The 26,483-nt window shown below is 39.1% G+C and overlaps 1 protein-coding gene across 2 annotated transcripts in view; it reads right to left on the bottom strand.

Annotated features, from left to right (window-relative positions):
- NPSR1 (neuropeptide S receptor 1) overlaps positions 1–26,483 on the bottom strand; it is a 149,937-nt gene that overhangs the window by 20,052 nt on the left and 103,402 nt on the right. The window contains exons 3-5 of one of the 2 annotated variants that reach the window (XM_027574563.1): positions 25,337–25,440; positions 15,998–16,091; positions 9,715–9,916 (exon numbers count right to left, since the gene is read on the bottom strand). In XM_027574563.1, coding sequence (XP_027430364.1) covers positions 9,715–9,916; positions 15,998–16,091; positions 25,337–25,440 — 400 coding nt within the window. The remainder of the gene's footprint in view (positions 1–9,714; positions 9,917–15,997; positions 16,092–25,336; positions 25,441–26,483) is intronic. The other variant, XM_027574564.1, reaches the window with a different exon arrangement.

Genomic DNA, 26,483 nt, shown 5'->3' with positions numbered 1-26,483 from the left:
CCATTTTTCACGTAATATCACACCTACTGTAGTATGACATAATCTATACCTAACAGGAAAACAAAGTGTTAATGACTCAAAAGTATCAGGAAATTTTGTCTTTTGTCCCCTTTGATAAATATAAAAATTTATACTCTTCTTTAGTTAGTTACATGATGCTTCCAATATATTAAGAACCTCAACTAAAAACTTTGGGACAAAGCGTTGCTTTACTTTAGAATAGCACAAAACTTCCCTCTTGAGATTTACTGGTTAAAACAAAATCAGAGGTCTGGTCTGCAGTGGCTGACAAAGCACTAATTGTTTTTAATGATCTTTAGAATATAACCTAATTAATGACTGTGTTAAAAACTTTCTGCTCCTTCTTGCTTTTGCCATTCATTCTTGCTTAGTGAACCCCTCTGAGTGCTCCAGGTGAGCTTGGAGTCTTTTTGGAACATCCCCAGTTCTTCGCATATACCTGCCCGGGGATTTTTCTGGGATTTGCATGTTTACATTAAAGAAGAAATGAGGAAAAAATTACTTGTGAGCCTATTCTTTACCTTAAGTTGGACATTTGTTACAGCAGAGAAACTTTTTCCCCAGGTAAATGAAATACAAGGAAAGGTTACAACCAGTATGAAACATTAACTATATATTACAGTTGCAACCCCAGTGCTAAATCAATCAATAATTCAAATATTTATTGGCCATCAGCCATATACACAATGGAAAATTAAGGAAGGTCTTATGTGTTAGGGGTTTGGGACTAAGTCATCTCTGCCTCATCTCCTTAGGACCCATCGGGCAAGGGGAAAGCAACTCCTAATAAGACCCATCGGGCAAGGGGAAAGCAACTCCCTTTATTACCCAAATCAGGCCACTGCTCAGAGCAGAACAGTTATGCATCAGAGAAATCTCTGAATTGTATTTGTCTCCTTCTTCTTCCTTGTTTCTTTCATCAGCAAGTTCTATGATCTGTCCCTTCAAAATGTTTCCATGATTTGTTCTTTCTTCTCCATTCCTGCTCCTCAGCATCAGTCCAGATCCTTACAACCTCTTTTTTTTTTAAATATTTTGATGGGGTTTTCTTATTGTGGTAAAACAAACATAACAAAATCTACCATTTTAACCATTTTTAAGTGCATGGTTTGGCAGCATGGAGTACATTCACATTGTTGTATAACCATCTCCACCATCCATTTCCAGAATTTTTCATCTTCCCCAACTGAAGCTTAGTACCCATTAAAAGTATTCAAGAAGGCTTTGTGAGTGTTCATATCATCCTCATACAGGGCCTTACAAATCTCTGAATCTTGTCTGTGGTGGTCATGTCCTAAAGATCAGCAGACCTATACATAGCCCATTCTCAGAAACAGAGCTAAAGAATAGCATCTCCGCTCTTTTGTTTTAACTTCTTCCATGTCTTCAACCTATTTCCATTCTCCCAACAAATGAAGCTTTTCTTCAAGCTTCTCAGAAATCTGAAAACTGAAAGATCATCCAGATTGAAGAAAATATCCCTTATCTGTAATTGGCTGGCTAAGTTCTTTTTTTTTTTTTTTTAAAGATTTTATTTATTTATTTGAGAGAGGGAGAATGAGAGATAGAGAGCACGAGAGGGAAGAGGGTCAGAGGGAGAAGCAGACTCCCTGCCGAGCAGGGAGCCCGATGCGGGACTCGATCCCGGGACTCCAGGATCATGACCTGAGCCGAAGGCAGTCGCTTAACCAACTGAGCCACCCAGGTGCCCCTGGCTGGCTAAGTTCTTGATTTTATGGGAGACTATCCAGACACAGACCCATTTTCTCTCATTTCCTTTATAGAGGCAGCTCATGATGGGGGTAGAGTGAGAGGCAAGGCAGAGAAAGACCTTGCAGGACAGCCTCAGGAGGATGCCTGCACCTGGTTCCTTAGTCCTGGCTCAGCATTATGTGTCAGAAGTGTCCAGGAAACAGAACAAAACCTTTGCTTTTCCTATGAGACACAACAGACAGCATTCCACTCAGACTGTAAGTGCTCCACCCCTGCGGGACTCAGCACAAGGCTGGGGACTTCATGGATTACAATCTTGAAACCATAGACATTCAGAGCCAGAGGTGATCTAAGGCTCCATCTCTGTTTCACATTTGGGGCCTGAGAATTGTGTCCAGTTGTGCTCTGAAGGTCTCATTAGAGGTGAAGCATTGGGAACACGGGTAGGAGGAGTTGGTGTTCACTGAACAAGGCCCTTTTCTCTCTTCTCCCAGCAGGGGCATTAAGGACACTCCCTAGTCAAAAGTGTCTCTCTCCTTATTAATTAGTTCATTTCATTATATGTATTTGAGGACTTACTTTGTCCCAGGCACCTGATGAGCCATTGTGGATACTGTAGCAGAAAATACAGAGTTCTGACCCTCATGGAGCTCACATTGTATTTGTGGAGATAGATAATAATAAAATGAGGACACAGTAATATATGCTTAAAAAGGAGCAACTTCTATGAAGATAAAATGTAGGGTGAGACAGTATATAATAGGGGCCCTGACTTGTTCTGGGGCTCAGACTTCAGGTTTGAGAGATTCAGTGATTTGTCTGAGTTCACACACCTAGAGGATGGGTCCTCTGACTTCAAGAGCTGTTAATCAACTTGTTAACAACCTTGTTAAGAAGGGCACACAAGCTCCTCTGGGGGATGTATTGGGTTATGTATGCTATATATGGTTCTAGTTATTTCCTGAATGCCTTCTTTGATTCCTAGACCAGGTTAGCATCCCTGCCGTGGGTCCCCTAGGGCTTTCTATTTACCCGACCACAGCACTCATCACAGTGTTATAACTCCTTCCTTAATTGGCTGCCTTTTCTATTATACAGGAATATTCTTAAATTCAGACATCATGTGTGTCTTGTCATTTCCGTATCCCCCTTACCAGGTCCAGGGTCTCACAGAGGGTGGGTGCCCTATGGGTATATGGGAAGAGGCAAGGGGTCAGGGACTGAATAGTATCTCTGTATGTAGTTGGGCTCTGGGAGACATGAAGGCAGAACTAACTTTGGGGGGAAAATGTAAAAACAGCTTGATACTTAAGAAACTAAAAAAAAAATCTGAGAGTCCTGATATATGCGGTCCATTGGCACCATGTTTACTGGGCTCCCAGGACAGAGAAAGTCAAAGGGATGCCTTTGCTAACTCACTTGGTACCACTGAAATAACTGAGGTTTCCTAATGGTCCTAGAAGAAGAGTTCACTCTGATGACTTCGGTAGTTCAGGTGAATTCACTGATGTTTGGAAACAGCAAGTATGGACAGTTGGGTATCAGGATATTTTTTGTAGCAACTTACAGAAAACTCAAATTATTCTAAGCAATCAGGATATTTCTTATATCCCATAATTGCAACTTCAAAGGGTCAAAGCTGAACTTGAGAAATCTGCATTCTTTCCATCCTTTTTTCTTTTCAATGTAGGTGTCTCCCTGAGTCAGATTGAAGCAGTTCCAGGTGTTAATCCTGGACACCTATATCCAGAAGCAGTACCCAGAAGATGAGAAGTTGGCCTCTCCTAGGCTTGTTTCCTAAGAATGGGGAAATCTTTTCCAAAAGCTCTTCAGAAGACATTCCCTCACATCTCATTAGCTAGAATTGGTCACGTGGCCATTCCCAAACCATTCACATACTGAGGGGAAGGGCTGCCAGGAGTGGCTTACTGTGGAATGGATATTGGAAATCCCATCACAAACATCTACCTTAACCTAGCAAATCAGTGAGAATGGCTTCTCAAAAGGTAACTCTTGCCACCCCTCAGGTAACACCATATGGTATGTCACTTCCTTTACTGATATGATGGATCATTCTCCTTGACCTTGGACCACATGCCCAGAGACAGTGCTGGCCAGACCCCTGGGACCCTTTTACAAACCATGGCCTTGAACTCTACTGGGCTGTACCAACCTTAGCATGGGACTTTCCCACAGTCTGATCTCCATTCCCCAAGCAGAATGAATGGACTTTTTTTTCATATAACATGAATCAATGCTCCATGACAATGTGCTTTTTTCCACTTATTCCTTTGCAATTGTTGGCCATGGATCTTTTATGCCTCTATCTTTATGTCACAGAGATAAAAATGATAGAAAAATGAGAAATCAATTAAGTCACAAGAAAATAACTACTGCTAAAGTAAAGCAATTACACCAGGGCTGATAACCTCCCCAGCAACAGTTAGACAGTTATGTCAAGTAAATTTTGAAATAACGGAAGTTGTATTGACCCAGAAAAACAATGTATTGCCTTTATTGTCAGTCACTATGGTTTCAAGTCCTGGGAGCCTGATTTAATTAATGATGGAAGAGCTAAATCTTTATTCATACACAGCTCTCCTAGAGTTTGCCCCATACAATACAACTCTTCCTTCCTCTCTCCTTCCCTCCCTCTCTGCCTTTCTTTCTCTCTCCCTTCTTTCCTTTCTCCCTTCCTTCTTTCCTTTCACATATATGGAGGATCTACCATCTGCCAGAAACTGATCTAGGCTCTAAATAGCCAGAAATGTCCATATTAGGTGTGTGTGTATCAGAGTGACATGGCACTCTGTCCTGTGATTGGTGCATTTTATTGGTCAGACCTGCATTGTTCATTCACTCCAACATTTACAGAGTGAGCATTAGGTACTGGATTTGGAATCCAGAAATTAAGAGACAAAGTTCTATACTCAAGAGATACAGCCACACAAGCAGGTGATGACACTACCACGAAGCCTTCATGGCGACAGGGATGAGCTGAGCTTGGAGGCCATGAGTGAACACCCGAGGCACTACTTGGCCTAGGACCAGCAGTGGCCATTCTGTGTGGAGTTGGTATGTGGGGTGAGACATGCAGAATGTGAACGGGGTTGCCAGAAGCAGGGCAGCAAGGCAGGGTGAGTGTGGAGGAGTGTTCAGGCATAAGGAATGATGTGCACAAAGGCACAGGGGTGAAAAGAGTGAGGGGCATCCCTGTTGGTTATACCTGGAGTAAGAGCTGAAAGGGAGAGCATCAGTAGCTCCCCTGAAATAGCTAGGGGAGCTTTGAGAAAGACAAGACATCGTCTTATGGGATATGACATGTATATAAAGTGACAATAATCAAAACAATGTGGTATTAGTGGCACAAAAGCCAGTAACTTAGTTATTTGTGTATTCTCTCCTTTCTTCATTATGGCAATCCCTATAAACTGAAAATAAAACCATATTCAAGATGAAGAAGCAAATGACAAACAAAGGACATATTTGCAACATATAAAAAAAGAAAAAGGTTATTGTATAAGGAGTATGTCTCATGATAGAGAAAAAAGAAAATAAAAACAAAATGAAGAGACTAACAAGTTCAGAAACAATGAGAGTATTTAGAATATAAATATGCATATGATAGAATTGCCATTTCATACCATGTAGAAAAGATAGATTATTCAATATTCAGTAAGTGGTGTTGGGGCAAATGATCTGGCATTAGAAAAGCAGATTTAAGTTAGATCTTGAATTCATATGTAACATCGAAAGTAAATGGTATTGGGGCAATTGGAAAATCGAATCAAATGCTTTTTTAAAAAAGATTTATTTATTTGAGAGAGAGAGAGAGCATGAACAGGAGGGCTAGAGGGAGAGGGAGAGAGAATCCCGAGCAGTGCTGAGTGCGGAGCCATCGCAGGGCTCGATCCCAGGACCCTGAGATCATGACATGAGCCAGACCAAGAGTCAGACCCTTAACTGACTGAGCCACCCAGTCACCCCAAATCAAATATGGTTTTTACAGTGACATTTTTAGGGGCGTCTGGGTGGCTCAGTCGGTTAAGCGTCTGCCTTCAGCTCAGGTCATGATCCCAGGGTCCTGGGATCGAGTCCCACGTCAGGCTCCGTGCTCAGTGGGGAGCCTGCTTCTCCCTCTCTCTTTGCCTGCCACTCTTCCTGCTTGTGATCTCTTTCTCTCTCTCTCTCAAATAAATAAATAAATAAATAAATAAAATCTTTAAAAATAAAAAGATAAAGTGACATTTTTAGGGGTACAGAGTCTGCTTGGGATTTTCTCTCCCTCTACCCCTCCCACTTGTGCTCTCTCCGTCTCTCTCAAATAAATAAATCTTTTTTAAAAAAGTGAGATTTTTAATGTACTCCCAACACTGAAATTATTTTCCAATAACTAAAATAATAAATCATAAAAACTTAAAGTAGAAATAAGCATGTGCAAGGGGCAATTTCCTAAGAAAGAAATGGAAGGCAGCAATGTAAAGAAAAGCGTGAGTAGGGGCGCCTGGGTGGCTCAGTCGTTAAGCGTCTCCTTTTGGCTCAGGTCATGATCTCGTGGTCCTGGGATCGCGCCCTGCATCTTGGGATTGAGCCTGCATTGGGCTCCCTCCTAGGCGGGGAGTCTGTTTCTCCCTCTCGCACTCTCCCCTGCTTGTGTTCCCTCTCTCACTGTTTCTCTCTCTCTGTCGAATAAATAAATAAAATCTTAAAAAAAAAAAAGAAAAGCATGAGTAGATGTGAATACATTACAATGTGAAAGGTCTGTGTATTATAGAGAAGCTTTATACATTTCATTCATATTTCCACATGCATTTATATAAAGTTTTACATAGTGCTTTCCTATGATTCTTTTAACTTTTTAAAGAATTTGACTTTCTCATTTCTATTTTTTGGTATTCATGCAGTCTCCCCTTTTCACATTTATGCCAGTCTTATTAACTAAAAGCAAAATAAAACCATATTCAAATGGCAAATGACAAACTAGAGAAATACCCTCAACATATGGAAAGAGGAAAAGTTTATTATACAAAGACTGTCTTTAAAAATAAAGAAGAGAGAAAATAAAATTGAGAGAAATGGGTAAAAGAATATGAATAAGTAATTTATTTAAAAAACAAAAATGATAATGCACATCTTAAATTTTTTCAACCTCATCTGTAATGAAAAAAATACAAATTAAAACAACTATATATGTATTTTTTGCCTATCAGTTTGGTAAGGATATATACATATATGTATATATATATATATAGGTGTGTTTCATGCCTGAAGAACAATGAGGCATGAGGCATAGTTAATAAAGTGAATGAACACCTAATCTGAGTTGTCTTCTTAAGCTTGGAATTAAGAGTTTAACTTTACCTAAAAGAACTATAAACAACAGAATCAACTTCAAGTGTCCAAAATGTGGTTAAGAAAAGAAAGAAAGAAAGAAAAGAAAAAAGATGAACCTTAACTCTGAGAGATATAAAATTGTAGCAACTTATCCCAGGAGCTAGCTGGCAAACAAATTCTTCACAAGATTCCATCTGGGCCTGGTCTTAGGTCAAGAGGGAGGAGGAGCTGAGAGGGCTGGAGGATGCCATATCCCCCAGAGAGGAGCTCTTTCTTCATCAGGAAGAGCCTCACCACAGAAGATTGAAGGTCATGGCTGAACAGAGAGGAAACGCTTCAGGGAAGCTCGAGGTCTGTGGGGGGTGGGGTGGGGGGGGAGGTCACTCTGTATCTTCCTCATTCTACCACAGCTGGGAGCAAGGAACTCCAGGCAGGATTTAAGAAGGCTGTACTTTGATGAAGGCTGAGTGCAGCTTTTGAAATCATCCCTTTCATCGTCATATTATACTTGGCTTTTTCCAAGGGCACTACAAGAACACACAAGCTGGGCTGTAGGCAAGTCTGAGAGGTCCTGATGGGAAGGAGCAGCTTGAATCGATGGGGGAAGATTATGGACGGGGAAAGAGCCACATGACGGATCTGGCCAGACAGCGCGTAGGGAGCCATGGGGTCGACATACTGCATTCACCCTGCTGAGCAGGGGTTTGGACTGATTTCATGAGCTGATGGGAAATCAATCAGGAGAAAACAAGGACAAACCCTGCCCACTGAAATCGATGCGTCAGTTGCCTGTGAAGGACGTCAGGAGCTGCTTCCCCCCAGATGCTCACCCCTGTGACTAACCACCCTCCTCCTCCACGTGCCCCTTCCAACGATGCTATGACTTACCTTTGACTGCTTGTCTAAATAACCGTCATCTTTTCTCCAGGATTCTTCCCAAATTAAGCTTGGTGGAGAGGAGGCAGTACGTGGAAATAATGTAGACATCAATTTGTCAAGTCAGCAGAGAGGACTGACAATCTACAGTCTCAGCAAGGCTGCTGGGCTCGCTATGGGATCCCTCTCCTGCCCGGATCGACCTCTGATGGAGAGCAAGTCATTTTGCTCCTTTTAGCTCTAAGCCTACTTTTGTGAAAAATTCAGGGGCTGGCCTATGCGATGGATAACATTTTTCCAGCTGTGGTATTTTATGAGACTAAAGATGAACACAGAGCAAGAACACAGGAGTCCCATAATGTCAGAAAAATACTTGAAACGTATTTAATACACTTAACACATAATTAAAAAAATGTGCATGAAAACAATGAGATACTTTTTTGAAACCTCTATGTTTGGCAAAGATTTCATAAAGAAATGATTTCATAAAGAAACCTTCCATTGGGTCAGGGGAAGAAAACTCAGAGCTCTTTTTCTGCTGTTGGCAGGAATACACCTTTTCTGTAGGGCGGTTTAAGAATATGCATCAAAATTTTAAAATGAGCATCATCTTTGATCTAGCAATTCCAGTAGAATGAGTTCTGAAGGAATAATCAGAGACTCATGAATAAATTTAAGCACAAGGATTTTTATCCCAGCATTATTTATACTATCTGAAACCAAAGGCTGATGTTCCTTCATCCGGGACAAATTATGGGACACACCATGGCCGGCTTGAGGACACTCCGAAGGGGCAGAATCAGCCTGGCCATGCAAACACTCAACACGCCAGTATCTCCCTCAACCACCCACCCCATCCACCCAGGCGGAGCCATGTTGTCAGAGGAGATCCTGCCTCATGACAAGCGAGACCCTGCCTTTCCGGGCAGTTGTGGTCTTCCTGCTGAAAGACCATCTGTGGCCACCATTGGCTGTGGGACAAAGGGAGCATCCTATGGCTTGGTTGTTATGGCCCTTTATAATCAAGGCTCACCCCACCAGAAGGAGCTTATTGCCAACTTCTTCCCTCACCCACTGGCATGGCCTGCCTGTCCTTGCCCTGTTGCCACACTTACTCAGACCCCCAGTCACCCAGAAACCTGCTTCCTTCCCACCTTTCCCTTCTCCTACCTGAATTCTTCCCTCCTTCAATGGTTGCTTCCCAGAAGTGTTCCCTGCCATTACCTGACCTCACTGCATGCACTTTCTAGCATATTTTTGTGTGTGTATTGCCTTTTTTGCTCAGTTTTGCTTCAAGTTTGCCTATCATTTCAATTATAATATAAGATCTCTAAAACTGGTACCATGTCTTATATTTGAAAGACTACATGCAAAAGGAGAAAGAACAGGCTATGAACTCAGAAAAACCTGTGTTTAAATCCTGTGTGATGTTGGGCAGGTTACTTAACCTCTCTGAACCTGAGTTTTACCATACATGAAATGTGGACAACGGTAGTTATTTTACAGAGTTGTAACGTGGTTACTGGGATCATTGTTAGCCACTTAGCACAATGCCTGCTCCATAACACATGCTCAGAAAATGTTAGTTCCTTCCTCCTTACTCTACTTTGGAGAAGTTGGGCTTAATACATAGTAGCTTTAGATGAAATCTTACGGTCTGGCCACTTGCCTTAAGGACACTAGGAACAATGAGGGGCCTTGTAGGGGAGGAGAGCAGGAGTTGGTGAACCAGGAAAGCCTCTGTGTGAGTCTGGCCTGTTGGCCTCTTACCTGATGATTGTCAGGGGGATGAAGTACACCAGGAAGGCCACGATGGTCATGTACGGGGTCCAGTAGGAGTCATCAGGCCATAGCGCCCAGCACTGCACTTCACTGTTAGAGAGTTTCCTTTTCCCAAATACGATCAGGGCGGGAATGGAGAAAAGGAAAGAGAGGCTCCAGGCAATCACGATGAGGACCTTGGCTTGCTTTTCTGCTCAAAGGAAAGAGAAATTGGATGATTTGTCCACGTAGACATCAAAGTCACCCAAGATGGGGACAGTATGAAGGGTGAGAGAGAGACTGAGAACAGTGTCCACCTTTTCAGTGGGTGAGGGGCATGGCCATGTGGTCGGCCAGAGAGGGAACATTGTAGAAGGTTATCTAGTTTGATAGCATGAGCGTCAAAGGAACAGATCAGCGCACAGGCAATAATGGAGGAGAAATGGGTTGGAAGTGGTCCAGGGAAGTAGGAAAATGTCTATACCACCCCCAGGCCTTGAAGTTCTCAGAAGGAAGGCTGAGAAGCATCCTCTTCCGAGATGTTAGGAGAACCAGGGATCTCAGGAGGCAGGAGGGGGAGGGAACCTACCGTCGTGTGGTTGAGAATATAAGGGAGTTTTTTCCTGAAGGAACAGAGGAAAGTTTTGGGTGGAAAAGAAGCCGTGGGAGTTTGGGAGAGGAAACAAACACAGAGCAGTCTGGCATTTAGAGAGCAACTGAGGATGTTTCCTCTCGACCACAGCGATGAGATGCGTGCTGGGTTTCTACAGATCCTGCTCATGCATGGTCTCCTTCTTTCACTGGTTAAAATTCAAATTTTGTCTCCCTCTGTAGGTCCTAGAGCCTGGACTTTTAAGGGTGATCTGCAACTCCGGGGCCCCACTCAGATTCCACTGGATGGGTTAACAAACATTCACTTTTGAAAGAGATGGGCATGGAAAGAATCAGATTAAAACAATATGAAACTCTGCGAGGGTTGCTGGAGTGGAGGGGTGTGGGAAGGATGGGGTGACTGGATGATGGACTTTGGGGAGGGTATGTGCTGTGGTGAGCGCTCTGAATTGTGTAAGACTGATGAATCACAGACTTGTACCCCTGAAACAAACAATACATTATATATACATTTTATTGTTAATAAAAAAATATTAAAGAGAAAGAATTAATCCTACCAGGGTACTAAAAATGTTTCCCCAAAGTGTACCCAGGGCAGATGCTTGGAATTACTTTTCTCATACTGGTGCTGGGCTGCACTGGGAGAAATCCCCAGTCTCAGGTGCCTCCGCAACCGGGTGTGTGGCCCGCAAACACAGAGGTGACAAGACTGTTGGCCCTTTGGCCAGTTAAGCCCGCCTGCCATGGGTGACTGCTCAGGGCTCAACACTCAGGGATAGAACAGATGAAATGCAGTTTCAGTATTAGGTGGGTGGTCTCCTGTTAGCTCTAAACCGGCCCATGTCCCCCACCTGTAGAAAGGAAGACTTCCTCTTCCATTTGCTCTTGTCCAATTCTGTACTTCTGTCTTAGCTCTCTTTCATGCATCACATATACCTTTTTTGTTTTTGATAATGAAAGTTACACATGATAATTACAGAAATATAAACAAAAAGAAGGAAAAAGAGTCCATGATGGCACCACCCAGAAATAGCCAGCCCAAATTTTGATAATGCATCTGTATGTAATACATAGATTACACGTATAAAAATGAGAACATAATAGGGGCACCTGGGTGACTCAGTCGTTAGGCGTCTGCCTTCGGCTCGGGTCGTGATCCCGGGGCCCTGGGATCGAGCCCCGCATCGGGCTCCCTGCTCAGCTGGAGGCCTGCTTCTCCCTCTCCCACTCCCCCTGCTTGTGTTCCCTCTCTCGCTGTGTCTCTCTCTGTCAAATAAATAAATAAAATCTTAAAAAAAAAATGAGAACATAATATACATGCTGGTTTTCAACCTTATTTTTTCCCTGGAAAAAATTTTTATGACTGCCTTTTTATGTCAAGAAAGTCTTTGTCAAAAAATTTTATGACACCTTTTCATGTATGCGTCTATGCAAGCGGCATTCAGACTTTTTCAGGCAGTAAAAGCCCTTCATCAAATATAATTGTACTTTGAGCCCAGTGCAGAATGCCAGAGTAGCTCAGGTTGAGGCTGGGTGACAACCAGAAGCTTCCAGACCTGTCCTGGAGCAGATCTACAGAATGAGTCCTCCAGGGCCAGTGTGTGAAGTGTAATTTAAAAAGCACTGATAGAAAATATTTTTCTATGGTTACACTAAATTCCAATTTTATCGATAGCCTATTATTACTTAAATTGTTTCCAATTATTACAAATAATTTATGTGTATCTCTTTACAGTGCTGTTGCCTTAGGATAAACTCTGAGAAACAGATTTTGGCAAATATTATTAAATTTCTTCCAAAAGTGTCTACAGCTTATGGCCCCCACCGGAAGTATACAGACAAGCCCATTTCTTTGTACTCTCCCAACACTGAGAGGATCCTTCCTCTTCCTCTTGCTATCTCATTGATAAGATTTTATATCCAAATGTCTAATCTTGCAGTTCTTCAATTAGTGGTCAAAAAGAACATTTCCATATATCATCCGTTCATTTTTCTTTGTTTCTTAGTAACTTGTTCCTGTTCTTTGCCCGTTTTTCAATTGGTACATTCTTATTTCTTTGCCAGAGTTCTTTAGAAGAAGGATATTATCCCTTTGCCCGTTGTATACAAATATTTTCTATTTGTCATTTTGCTTAAGTATGTGTACAATGTTTGTTATTTGTATGAAGAGTTTTAAAGTTTTGATGTAGTTTACACTATATTTATTTCCCTTATTGTTTCTGCTTTTGGTGTTATTCTCAGAAAGATCTTTCCCTCACAAAAATAAAAACTTTTACCCATACCCACACCTTTTCAAATTTAAAGTTTTTACTTTTTCAATCCAGCTGGCATTTACTTGCGGCAGTATGGCAGATGTAATATTTTGTAAAGGGCTAGACAGCTATACTAACGCCCTATACTGACTAATTCCTTCTTTCCTAACTGATTCGATATTCCATATGCTTTACGTACATTATTCTGGTTTCAGTATCATATTGCTTAAATTATCAAAGTTTTATATTATGCTTTAGTACCTGGAACTACGTATTTCTCTTCACTATGAATAGATGTTTTCCTAATTATTCTCATATTTATTTATCCTAAAGAGTCTTAAAAATGTCAGCTTCTCTGGAGTTGCTGGCTGAGGAAACTACCACTTTAGTAAAAAGCAGTAAACAAGCAGTAAGATGTGCCCCACCCCTTCCGTTGGCTTAGTCTCCATCGCCCTGTGTCTGCTTGGCCACGAGTAACTTCGTGTGGCTTCTGTCAGCTCAGTTCTCCATAGAGAAGCTGTGCTGCCTGGTGGGGAATCTCTGCTGCCTCCTCTTTGTTCAGTTGCGTGAACCCTAAGCCCTGCCCCTCATGGCTGCCTTTAAATTCCGATGAGCTGTAGCACCGAGTGACTCTAGTATAGGGTTCCCTGTTCTTACCTACCACCTCACCCCAAAACTCCTACACCGCCATGCCACCTTCCTGGGGGGTGTGGCTTCCGTGTGTCATCAGCTCCCTGTATGCTGGGAATTCCGTGAAGATCTGGTACTTGGATAGCTTCTTTCCTTGGCTCCCACCCAGCTGCACATCTCCTTTATTTCTAGGTTTCCTCCATGACTTCAGTGGGATTGGGCAGAGAGGAAGGGAAAATGGCTAATGTCTCCTTCCAAGTTTTCATCTTTCCCCAAAGCTATTGGAGATGATTATTTTGCAAGTGCCCTCCAACGAACCTCTATTAATTTTGTAATGAGGAAATAAATTGCTTTACATCTTTAAAAGAACGCTATAATATTCATTGCTGCCCTTTCTGTAATTTAGGACCCTATTCATAATATTTCAGTGTCTCCTAGAACTAGTCATATTTGCCATGAGCTAAAGAGTTGAGATAGATATATATATATACACACATACATATATATATATATATATATATTTTTTTTTTACCTAATGAATATGGTGAGATGGTTAACTGACCGTGTTTCCCTTTTGGCTATGGATTCCCTAAGCCTCCACCTCTGGCAAATGTCTCGGGACACCCCTCACATTTCCTTATGCCTAATTTCCCTTCACTCATATTTCTGTACCTTGAAACACTCCGGTGTATGCGTTTTTTTGTATGTCCCCACTCAATCCTTCCTGGGGCCTGCTGGGCATAAATAAATAGATGAATGAGTAAGTATATCACACTTTTGTAAAGATCATAAAATGTCTCTCCCATTTCCCTTCATCGCACTCCTTGCTTCCTTCTTTATCATAACCACTGGGGCAATGGAAATGCCCAGAAAGCTTGGTGCTGGTCACATACTTCACACACACACACACACACACACACACACACACCAAAACAAACAAACAAAAACAACCCTAAGAAAAGCCTACAAAACAGGTGTAAATTCTATTTTTAAACTAGTTTTAATTGTGCACAACACATCAGGATACCTTCTAGGATGTAAGTCCCTGTGATCACTATGGCTAGTCCAAATTCCATCCCCAGAAGTGAGGACTGGTGGGTGCCTGTCTTTGCAAGCAATTGTTTATTACTTTTTCTTTTTTTCATTGTCCATGGCTATCCCACCCCCCCACTGAGAGGCAGGATATGCTGTAGTCATAGATACCTGAACTACACCCAGACCGTCTTGGGTTCAAATCTTGCCCTGCACCTACTAGCTGAGTGATCTTGGGCAAGTTACTTTAACTCTCTGAACTGTAATTGTCCAAACTATAAGATTCAGATAAGAATAAGACCCATCTCACAGAGAGGTTGTAAGAATTAAAATGCTTAGCATGCTTAAAGAACTTATAATCATGAGTGGCATCTAGCACTCAATCAATAAATCTAAGCTACTGAAACGTCTACATTCCTCCACTGAGGGAATTCCTATCCTAAGCAATGCTACAATAAAGAACACACATGCATACATGCATACATGTGGGTGTTCGTCCAGAGAAGATACCAATAAGTAGGATTTCAAGGTCAAAGAACTGCACATTTTATATTTTAATTAGATGTGGTTAACTTACCACTCAAAGGAACTGTGCCAATATTCTCTGATATAGTCAGTAGGATCTGATAACATTAATTCTACTTATTCTAAAGTTCTGCTTGTTAATTTTGCTTTCTTAGTTGTAAACGCCGCAGAATGGTATTCTGAAGGGTTATCTATTTTCCAGTTTGGCTTTTGTCCCATTTTCCATGATATTTGATTGCACCCCATCTTTGTAGTCAAGATTTCGTATCAGTTCCTCATCTTAAAAGTTTTCACAGGCTCCTTGGGAGACTGTGGTACAGATCACCAAACATTGGGTTCTTACTTGCTTTCAGGGGTCATGGAGGAAAGTTGGCTCTGTCCATGGGCAGAGTAATGGACAATTAGTCTTGTGACTAGGTACCCACCATCCCTCCAAGGGGTCTTTGCTTCCTAGGACCCCACCCTGTCTCTCCAAATCCAGCACTCCCACTACGAGGAGGAAGAGACCTCTATCCTTGCTGTCCGTCTGGCAAGGGGGAGGACAGAGGGAAAGTAAACATGCAGTGATGAACACTCCTCTTTGTGCTCCAGAAATCACCCTGCTGATTTCCTTGAGTCCTTCTTGCTCTGGGCCTTTACATGATCTATTTAGGAAGCACTCTTAACACTTCACCCATATTACTGTAGTGTTGTCTGTGGGTATTGTAAGCTGTGTGGTTTCAGCCTTTCCTCTGACCCATCTGCTTTCTTCTTCCGGAGATTCCTCACTATCACTGGATCAAGGAGAATTTTACTACTTTCCAGTATGAGTGTCAGTTAAAAACATCTTTCCAATTATCTCTAAGGTTTGGAAGTAAAGAAGGCAAGGTGATTGTTTCTGGAAAATGAGCAAGTTGAAGTGGGAGTATTCATTTCTTGAGAGAGGTGTATGTGTCAACAGTGTTCTAAAGGAAAAAACCAGAGGCATTAGGGTCAAAGTAAATGGCCACAGAGTGGGTCCGGCAAACTGCCTTCCCTAGGAACTCTTGACCATCCATGGGTGCCATCCACATTTTCCTAGGCATCCTGCTTCTTTTTCTACATCTTTTTGGACAATCAGACCCATGAAGTAGAAAGAAAGTAAAGAAGAAGAGAGTGGGAGGAAGAAAACCATTATTAAGAGGACAATATTAGTGAAAACAGTCCTACCCTCACCCAAGGATGATAGCCTTACAAGATAGCCCTTGGTGGAGCCAACTCACCTCCTTGCAGGAACTTCATAGGGTAGACAATGGCATGATATCTGTCTATGCTGAGGGACACCAGCACATGGGTAGAAACATAGAGCAGCACAATCTGAAGACAGAAACAAGAGGAGGTGCATGACTTCATAGAAATGAGGGAATGCATATCATAGAAAGAAGTGTTTTGTGCTATTTAGAAACCCGTGCACTGAATCTAGGGAGGGATGAAGTTTGGGCTAGGGAGAGAAATGACTGACTCCTTATGTCAAGAAGCAGATTGCTGTTCATGGAACTGGACTTGTCATTGTTAGTGGTGACCAGTGAGGATGCTTCTATGCTCACCCTTCTTCACTCATTCACTTGGCTTCTTGGATACCACATCTCAGGGTCAGTCTCTCTTCACATCTGCATGGTACATTTGTGTGTAATTGACTTTTAAAGCTAAGCTAATTTTCCCTGTCACAACTGACATTCCAGAATAATTAGAAAGAAACGTTCATTTGCCATTTATCAGTGTGAGTTGAGAGACAATGGAAGGCATCTGGTTTCCAGGAGACCATGTGTGGTTTAGAATCATTTATCATCATCTGCGTTGACAGTCCCAGAGCTCACTTCCTCCTCCACTTCTCTAGCAGAGCTGTTCATTAGGGTCATTCCTTGGGTCCCCTCTTCCTCCTTCCCACCACATCTCTTATTAACCCTGCCCAGGCCCTTTAATTATCCTAAGCATAGTGTTATTTGTAGAGTTTGCAGAGAAGGAAATTGGGATATAAGAGGTTAACATCTCTTACGTGAAGAGCATAATCAAAATGTAATTAGGTGAAATCTCTCTGAAAGGATGAATAAGGTGGAAATTTTTGGGGTAATGTTGAGCCTCATTTCTACCAAGAGTCCAGACATATCTCTGTTTTGTAACCTTTGGGCCAGTTCCAGAGCCGGGAAGAGTAAATCAAACACCAAAGTGTAAGGGTGAGTGTCTGAATCTCTTCTAAAATGAAAGAGAAATACCATGACTTTGGTAATAGCTTTTGTCTGAATTTATACCTTATTGTTCTTTCCCTCACTCAGACAAATAATAGTCAACTATATTGTTGTTCTTTATTATTTTTATTTCCAGAACAGTACACAAATGCATCCCAGCACTAACATTGTAGAAGGTGCCATAGGGAAGCAGTTTTCTGAGGGCTGATTAGAGACTGAAGGTTCTCCTGAGGGATAAAAGAAGAGATTCTCCTCTTGCTAAAAAGGTGCTATATGGATGTCCAAGTTTAACTAAAAAAAAATTAGACAACTGTCTTCTTAGAGAAAACTGGGATTTCTATGTGTGGTCCAAGAATTCAGAATTACTACAGCTGACCACACACAGCTCAGGAGGTGGCATTCAAGGAGGATGGGAAAGAAATCTCCCAAGGGCAGAACTCTGTGGGATGGAATGTCATGGTAAGAAGATCACAATAATCTCAGCCATCTTTTGCTGTGTTGAGTGAGGTGGCCGACACAAGTTCAGAATTTGGAGCAAGAGGAAAGTACAAAAAAGAGTGCCTGGAAGAGCAAGCAACATTAACAGAAAGAGACGTATTTTGAGACACAGTCAAAAACAGTAGTTAATTTCAAGGGTCTTCAAACATCTAGGCAGGGTAAAAAAAAATTAAAGGTTACATAAAAGAAATGCATTTCAAATTGTCATGCCTCTTTTTTACAAAAATAAAATGCCAGAAAACAGCATAAAAACATGTTCAGAGTTTTGAAAGAAAAATTATGATCCAAGAATTTTGTAAATATCATTTCTGTGCCAAGGCACAGAATGATTTTTCTTAGATGTATAAGAAAGAAGAAAGCATAACATCACATAATCTCCTGAAAATCTTCCGTGAGGAAATATTTCTGCTGATTGTGCATTGTTTCAAAATTAAGAACTCTAGAAGAGGGACAGGATTGAATAATAACAGCTATGATAAGCAATGAGTCCAAAAAAACCCCACAACATGTTTACAAAATAACTATGAATATAGTTAGGAAACATTCCAGGGACAAATCTGGGGAGTTGAGTGAGAGGAGAGAGTATAAGGAAAGACATCATGTCATATATTTCCATTTGGACATTTTAGGCATTTCTTTTGTTTTTTACTTTGATAGAGACATATTAAATTTAAAAATTAAAGAAAAGCTATGATAGTGAAATAAAAATGGAGAAAAAATAATTTATTAGCTTCTTATGGTAATTGTAACAAAATTTGTGGTTTAAACCAACATAAATTTATTCTCTTACATTTCTAGAGACTAGAAGTCCAAAATCAGTTATACTAGGTCAACATCAAGGTGTTGTCAAGGCCACCCTCCCTCCACAGGCTCTAGGGGGGATTCCTTCCCTTTCCTCTTTCAGCTTCAGGTGACTGCCAGCATTTTTTGATTTGTGGTCACACCCATCCCATCTTAGGTCTATGGTTACAATGCCTCTTCCGTCTGTCAAATCTCCCTCTGCCTCCCTTTTATAAAGGATACATATGATTACATTTAGACTTATTAAGATAATATCTAATAATCTCCCCATTTCAAGATCTTTAACTTAATTACATCTGTAAAGTCCCTTTTTGCCATATAAGGTAATATACATAAATTTCAGGGATTAGGATTTGGATTTGGGGGGCATTTTTCAGCCTATCACAACTAATAACCAAATAGAAAGGAAAAAACACGTAAATAGGAAAAAAATTAACCGAAAAGATTAAAATGAGGTGACTTAAATAACACCAAACACTATTTGTCTCAATAAATATAAATGGCTTAAGCTCCTTGACTAAAACAAAGACTATGTACAAAACCCTTCCCCAAGTCTAACTGCATACTGTGTTGAAAACAAACCTCTAAAACCAAATGATTATCAAAGTTTAAAAATAGAGTGATGGCCAAGGACACACCGAACAACTAAAACCAAAAGAAGGCATCTATTACAATATTACTACTAGATAAATTAAATTTAAAGCAAATTGCACTACATGAGACAAAGGGATTCTTTTTATTGATGAAAAATACAATACAGGGGCGCCTGGGTGGCTCAGTAGTTAAGCGTCTGCCTTAGGCTCAGGTCATGGTCCCAGGGTCCTGGGATGGAGCCCTGCATTGGGCTCCCTGCCCAGAGGGAAGCCTGCTTCTCCCTCTCCCACTCCCCCTGCTTGTGTTCCCTCTCTCACTGTGTTTCTCTCTGTCAGATAAATAAATAAAATCTTAAAAAAATATATGCAATACAAAATGGTGATGGAATATTAATGAACTTATATGTGACAAGCAACATAATATTAAATATGTATAACTAAAGTGTTCAAAGATTTACAAAGGATAAAACACAATAATACATAGATAGAAAAAATTAAACACACTTTAAAATAATACACATTACTGTAAAATATCTAGGCAACATTTCAAAACTGGTCCTAAACTAAACTACCAAGAAAGAAAAAAATCCCTCAATAGATTCCAAAAATTATACAACTTATATAATTTGCATATTTAAAACAACAAGCAATAAAAGCTGAAATTAGTATCATGTTATTTTTTTAAAATACCACTTGGAAATTTAAACACCCTTGTAATTAACTTGAGTCAAGAAGGAAATCAAAGTACAATTATAGTCAATTCATAAATGTCAACAATGAAAATTCTACACATCAACAACATATGGGGTACCATTTGGAGAACAGATGGCAGCTTGAGGACATATGTCTGAATTCTCACTACCCCACCCCTCAATTCTGACAAAAATGACCTAGGAAATATAAAACTAAGGAAAATCTTGCAGAGAAGTGAGACTTGAATGTAGCAAACTTAGGAAATTTTTATTTAGAAAAATACCAGATTGGATCCATGTAAAGGAGGATCCCTGTATTGACTTTAAAAATTAATATACTTTATTTTTTAGAACAATTTTAGATTTAGAGAAAAAATAGAGCAGATAGTACAGAGAGGTCCCACCCCCTACCCCCCACTTTTCACTATTATTAACGTCCTTGTTTAGTGTGGTTCATTTGTTAAAACTGATGAACCAATATCAACACATTATTACTAAAGTTTTACACGAAGCTTTACTCTTTGTTGTAAAATTCTATGGGTTTTTGACAAATGCATAATGTCATGTATCCACCATTCATACAGAAAAGTTTCACTATTCTAAAAATCCTCTGTGCTTTACCTATTCAATCCTTCCAAATCCCTAGCAACCACTGATTTTTTTACTGTCTTCATCGTTTTCCTTTTCCAGAACATCAAATAGTTGTAATCATACTCATGTAGCCTTTTCAGACTGACTTCTTTAACTTAGCAAAATGCATGTAAGATTCCTCTGTGACTTTTCCTGGCTACACAGCTCATGTTGTTTTATTGCTGAATAATATTCCATGACATGGAAGTACCAAGGTTCTTTTTTTTTGTTTTGCTTTGTTTTTAATCCATTCAGATTTTGAGGAACATCCTGTTTCTAATTTTTGACAATTCTGAATAAAATTACTATAAACATTCTTGTGCAAGTTTTTGTGTAAATGTAAGTTGTCAGCTCAACTGGTTATATACCTAGGAGTATAATTGCTATATTGTATGATAAGGGTATGTTCAATTTTATAAGAAACTGCCAAAATATCTTCCAAAATGGCTGTACCATTTTGCACTCCTACAAACAGCACTAGCATTTCACATCATCAGTTTTTTGGATTGTAGTCATTCTAATAGGTATGTTAGTGCTGTCTTGTTCTAATTTGCAATTCCCTAATGCCATATAATGGTGAGCTTCTTTTCATATGCTTGTTTATCCTTCTATCTTCTTTGGAAAAGTGTCTGTTCAGATCTTTTGCTCATTTTTAAGTGGGTTGAATTTTAAGAGCTCCTTGTATATTTTGGATAAAAATCTTTTATCAAGTATGTGTTTTACAAACATTTTTTCCCATTCTGTGCCTTGTCTTTTCTGTCTCTTAACAGTGTCTTATGCAGAGAAGTTTTAAATTTTCATAAAATCCAACTTTTCATTTTTTTCTTTCATGGATTGTGCTTTTGATGTTATATCTAAAAAGTCATTGAGAAACCCAAAGTCCCTGATTCTCTCCTATGTTATCTTCTAGTAGTTTTATAGCTTTGCATATTTCATTCAAGTCTATGATCCATACTGAGTTAGTTTTTGTGAAAGGTGTGAGGTCTTTAGTCAGATCATCATTATTATTATTTTATGTGGATACCAGTGACTCCAGCAGTATTTCTTGGAGAGGCTATCTTTTCTCCATTGAATTATCTTTGCTCCTTTGTCAAAGATCAGTTGACTTTTAGTGTGCATTTCTTTCTGGGTCTCTACTCAGTTTCACTGATCTATTTGTTGATTCTTTTGCCAATATGCTGTCTTGATTTAGCTGTAGTTTTATAGTTAAGTCTGGAAATCACATGGTATCTCTCATCCAACTGTGTTCTTCAGTGTTGTATTGGCTATTCTGTGTCTTTTGCCTGTCCACATAAACTTTAGAGTTTGTCTATATCTATAAAATAACTTGGTGGGATTTTGATTGAGATTGCTTTGAATTTATAAGTTGCTTTGAGCAGAACTGACATTTTAACAATAGTCCATCTTCCTGTCTGTGAACATAGAATATCTGTCTATTTATTTAGATATTCTTTGATTTCTTTCAATGACGTTTTCTTCACACTGATCTTGCACATATTTTGCTAGGTTTATACCTAAGTCTTTCATATTTTTCATGCCAACATAAATGGTTATTGCATTTTTAATTTTAAATTCAAATTGTTCATTGCTAGAATATAAAAGCACAATTGTATTCTTCAACCTCATTATTTTTATTTTCACTTAATAAGCCCACAGATTTTCTGTGTTTTGTTTTGTTTTGGTTTTTCTGTCTATTCTTTCTGATTGTCTACATAGATAAGCTTGTCATCTGAGAACAAAGATCTTTCCTCTTTCCCAATCTGTATACATTTTATTTCCTTGTTTTGTCCTGCTCAGTTAGTTGGGACTTCCAGTATGATGCTGAATAGGAGTAGTGAGAAGGAATATCCTTGCCTTGTTCCCAATCTTAGGAAAGAAGCATTCAGTCTCTCACCATTAAGTATGAGGTTAGTGACAGCTTTTTGTAGATGTTCTTTACCAAGATGAGGAAATTTCCCTCTATGAAAAGTTTATTGAGACTTTTTAACATAAATGGATATTGGATTTTATCAAATGCTTTTTCTGTATCTATTGAAATGATCATATAAATTTTCTTCTTTACATTTTTGATTTAATGGATTACTTTGATTTTTGAATGTTGAATCAGCCTTGCATACCTGGAATGAATTCCACTTGGTCATGGTATGCAATTTTTTTATAAGTATTTTGGTTCAATTTACTAATATTTGTTGATAATTTTTGCATCTATGTTCATGAGAGATATTGGTCTATAGTTTTCCTTTCCTGTAATGCCTTTGTCTGGTTTTGGTGTTAGGATAATGTTGGACTCACAGAATGACTTAGGAAATGTTCCCTCTGCTTCTATGTTTTAGAAAAATTAGAAACTTATTAGTAGGGGCACCTGGGTGCCACAGTAGGTTATGCATCTTCCTTTGGCTCAGGTCATGACCCTGAGTTCCTAGGATCGAGCCCCATATCAGGCTTTCTACTCAGCAGGGAGTCTGTTTCTCTCTCTCTCCCTTTGCCCCTCCCCTCATTCATGTGCTCTCTCATTCTCTCTCTCAGAAATAAGTAAAATCTTAAAAAAAAGAAACTTATTAGTATAATTTCTTCCTTAAATATTTGGTAGAATTCACCAGTAAACCCATCTGGGCCTGGTGCTTTCTTTCTTAGATTATGAATTATTAATTCAATCTGTTTAATAGATATAGGTCTATTCAGAGCATCTATTTTTCATTGTGTGAGTTTTGTCAGATTGTGTCTTTCAAGGATTTGGTCCATTTCAAGTAAGGTTATCAAACTTATAGGAATATAGTTCATAATATCCCTTTATTATTCATTTAATATTCATGGGATCAGTAATAATGACCCCTCTTTCATTTTTGATATTGGTAATTTGTGTCATCCTCTTCTTTTCTTGTTTAGCCTGGCAAGAAGTTTATCAATTTTATTATCTCTTTGAAGAACCAGTTTACAGTTTCATTGATTTTCACTAATGAATTACTGTTTTCATTTTAGTGATTTGTCCTAATTTTTATCATTTAAGACATTCTGCTTGCTTTAGGTTTACATTGGTCTGCTTTCTCTAGTTTCCTAAGGTGGAAGGTTAGATGATTAATTTTAGATCTTTTTTATTTTCTAATACAAGAATTTAAATGCTATGTTTCTCCAAAAGCACTGTTTTAATGTCCTATAAATTATGATAAATTATTTTTTCATTTTTTTCTTCAACCCACGTGTTACTTAGAAATGTGTTGTTTAATCTCCAAAAACATTGAGATTGGACAGCTAGCCTTCTGTTTTACATTTTTAGTTTAATTCTAGTTTGGTCTGAGAGCATAATTTGTGCTATTTCCACTCTTTTACATTGTTAAGGTGTGTTTTATGGTCCAGTATGTAATTTCTCTTGGTGAATGTTCCCTGTGAATTTGATAAGAATGAGTATTCTGCTTTGTTGGATGAAGTGTTCTATAAATGCCAATTAGGTCGATTTGATTGATAGTTTAGTTTACTTCAACTGATAGCTATTTAGTTCCACCATATCCCCGCTTCTAAGTACTGGCATAATTTATTTCTCAGCAATTGCTAGAATAAGTAATTGATAACATTTTTCTAAAAGGAAGCAAAATTTTTAATAAGAAATTAAAATAAATTTTAAAAAATTACCCCTGAGAAAATACCAGTTCCAGATACTAATCAGGGCTCTTTCACGTCGACTAAACTTTCAAGATTATGTTCAGAGCACAAAAGATTTTTAATTTTAACTATTCTCTACCCATTTTCTGAAGATGGAGTCACTCCACTTTCAAGGTCTGAAAATGATAGAACAAATGAAAATCATAGATGAATATAGATGCAAAGATTCTATAAAACTCTACTAACAAATGGAATCTTGTAGGATAAGGTTTTCCAAAATTGCATTGTGCATCTATAGAACTACAATAATTTAGACCTGGAGTATGGGCATAAGAATAGAAATATATTAATGGAAAATAATTTTAAGAGCTCAGAAACAGCACATCAATCCTAACACCAGTTATACAACAGTTCATTCTTTCTATACTTAGTTGATGTACCTTAATCCATATTATATGCATATATAAGGTATTAATAATACAATATATGTATATGGTACATATGTAATATTTTACACCATATATTTTACATATATATGTATATATATTTCCATTTATAATTTTTACATCAAAGCATATTCAACAGGCAAAGTGTAAATGTCTTTAATCTAAAAATAGATATTAACAATTACTGAGAAAAAAACAAGTATCCCAGTTATAAAAAAAAATTGAAAAAGGATAATAGGCAATTTAAAGAAGAAGAAATTCAAATACCAGTAGATATTTTTAAAAGTCCAATTTTAGGTGGTAATACAAGAAATACAAGTTAAAACAATCAGAGATAATACCTATTTTCTAACAATCTGTCGACGTTTTTCAAAAAGAACAGTAGCCAGTGTTGTGTTAGTTTGGGCGGGGGGGGGAAAGGCAAAAAAAAAAAAAAAAGAATTGACAAATTTCCTGGAGATTATTTAGACAGTGCTATATATATGCTCTGAATATTTGTATCCCACCAAAATTCACATGTTGGAATCCTAATGCTCAATTTGATGGTGTTAGAAGGTGAGGTCTTTGGGAGGTGATTAAGTTATGAGAGTGGAGCCCTCATGAATGAGATTAGTGCCCTTATAAAGAGGCCTGACAGAGCTCCCCAGCTCCTTCTGCCATGAGAGGGTATAATTTGAGGTCTACAACCGGGAAGAAAGCCCTCCATCTGACAATTTCTGGCACACTGTTCTGGAACTTCCAGCCTCCAGAACTGTGAGAAATAAATGTTTGTTGTTTCTAAGCCACCTTCTCTGTGATATTTTTGTTACGGCAGCCTGAATGGACCAAGACAGCCAGAGTAGGTCAAAGGCCTTCACAATGACCCCAAAATTTTACTTAATGTTTGAAATGTGAACATTTATATTCTTACTAATGTTATTTTTGTTTTATTTATATATTTATTATTTCAGCAAAAAAACAAATTAAAAAATCTTACAAATTATGCTTGTCCTTCCAACTAGAAGGAAGCGAGCAGTTTGTTGTGTAAAGGGCTGGGTTCTATATTACTTTCCTTATGAAGAATCCAAGACCTAGTTTTGGTGTCAGTTTGTCTCATCACATTTGTAAGGTGCGACATACCTGCAAATAGCGGACCACTTGGTGAAGGAGATCAGGTGCCAGAAAGTCTTCAGTGAATCGCCAAATGATGTCTGTCAAGATGTTAATCAGACCTGTGAAAGAGTCTAACAAAAACACACAAGTGGTTAATTTTAGTATCTTTTGAATTTCCAGGCCTGCCACAGTAGAAATGAATTCCTGCGGAGATTTTTTTTTTCCCCTGATTTATCAGGTGACCATTAAGGAAAAGTAAGCCAAGGCAGGAGTCCATTGACTTTTATTATTGGAGCTTCTTACCACTCAGGTAGAGCCACCTTGGGAGGATTTTGGTAATGACTAAAATGATTTTGGTAATCATACAGTTGACATTTTAAGTCACAGAAGAGGAATTTTAAGGGGGTTTAGATCCCTATCCAAACAAGGACTGTGTGAGGATCAATAAGGGCAAAATTGAGAAAAGGAAAATATTTATCTTCAAGAAAACCCTCAAAATTCCCCTTTTTGTATCGTTATTTTACAATGTGGACCTCTTATTACCTCTCTACCATCAACAACTTCCCTCCACCTCCACCCCAGTTTCCTTTTCTTTCTTCTCCTTTCCCCTTTCAACGTCTGTCCCTGGAAAAAGTCAAGTGCATGATCTATCAGTTTAATCAACTTAGTTGGTTAAACTACAGAGGAACTGAGGCCAAGATTTGAGACCAAGGTCAGAGATTTTATGCTCCTGTGGTTATCTTTACTCATTTCTATAGTTACAGATTGTACGTTGTGCAGATGTCTACATCAGAAATGGTAAAATATACTATATGTCTTGAAGCTCCCTCTCACCCTTCCATGACCGATATCACTAATTGATCATGTGATTCAGAATCTTTCTCAAAACAGTGCTGGAGAGATTCTCTGCTGATTATTGGATAGGGCTGGGACTTAAAACAGGAAAAATAAGAATTCATTGACTTAGGGTCACTTTCTTAGAACATGGGCTATAACACTCTGTCAAGGACCCAAGAGACAAGGCAAACTCATTCATAGGGTGGCTCTTAGAAGTCTGGAGGAAGTGTTGGTCCTTCCTAGGCAAGGAAATGGCTGAGTTGCCCTGACAGACAGTGGAAAAAAGGAATAAAAAGACCAAAGGAAGTGGGCATGTTGTAATGGATATATTATGTGA

The sequence above is a fragment of the Zalophus californianus genome, chromosome 12 (assembly GCF_009762305.2).
Source record: "Zalophus californianus isolate mZalCal1 chromosome 12, mZalCal1.pri.v2, whole genome shotgun sequence".
Lineage (NCBI taxonomy): Eukaryota > Metazoa > Chordata > Mammalia > Carnivora > Otariidae > Zalophus > Zalophus californianus.
The sequence above is the reverse complement of the archived record's forward strand: the minus strand, read 5'-3'. Positions and strand labels throughout refer to the sequence as shown.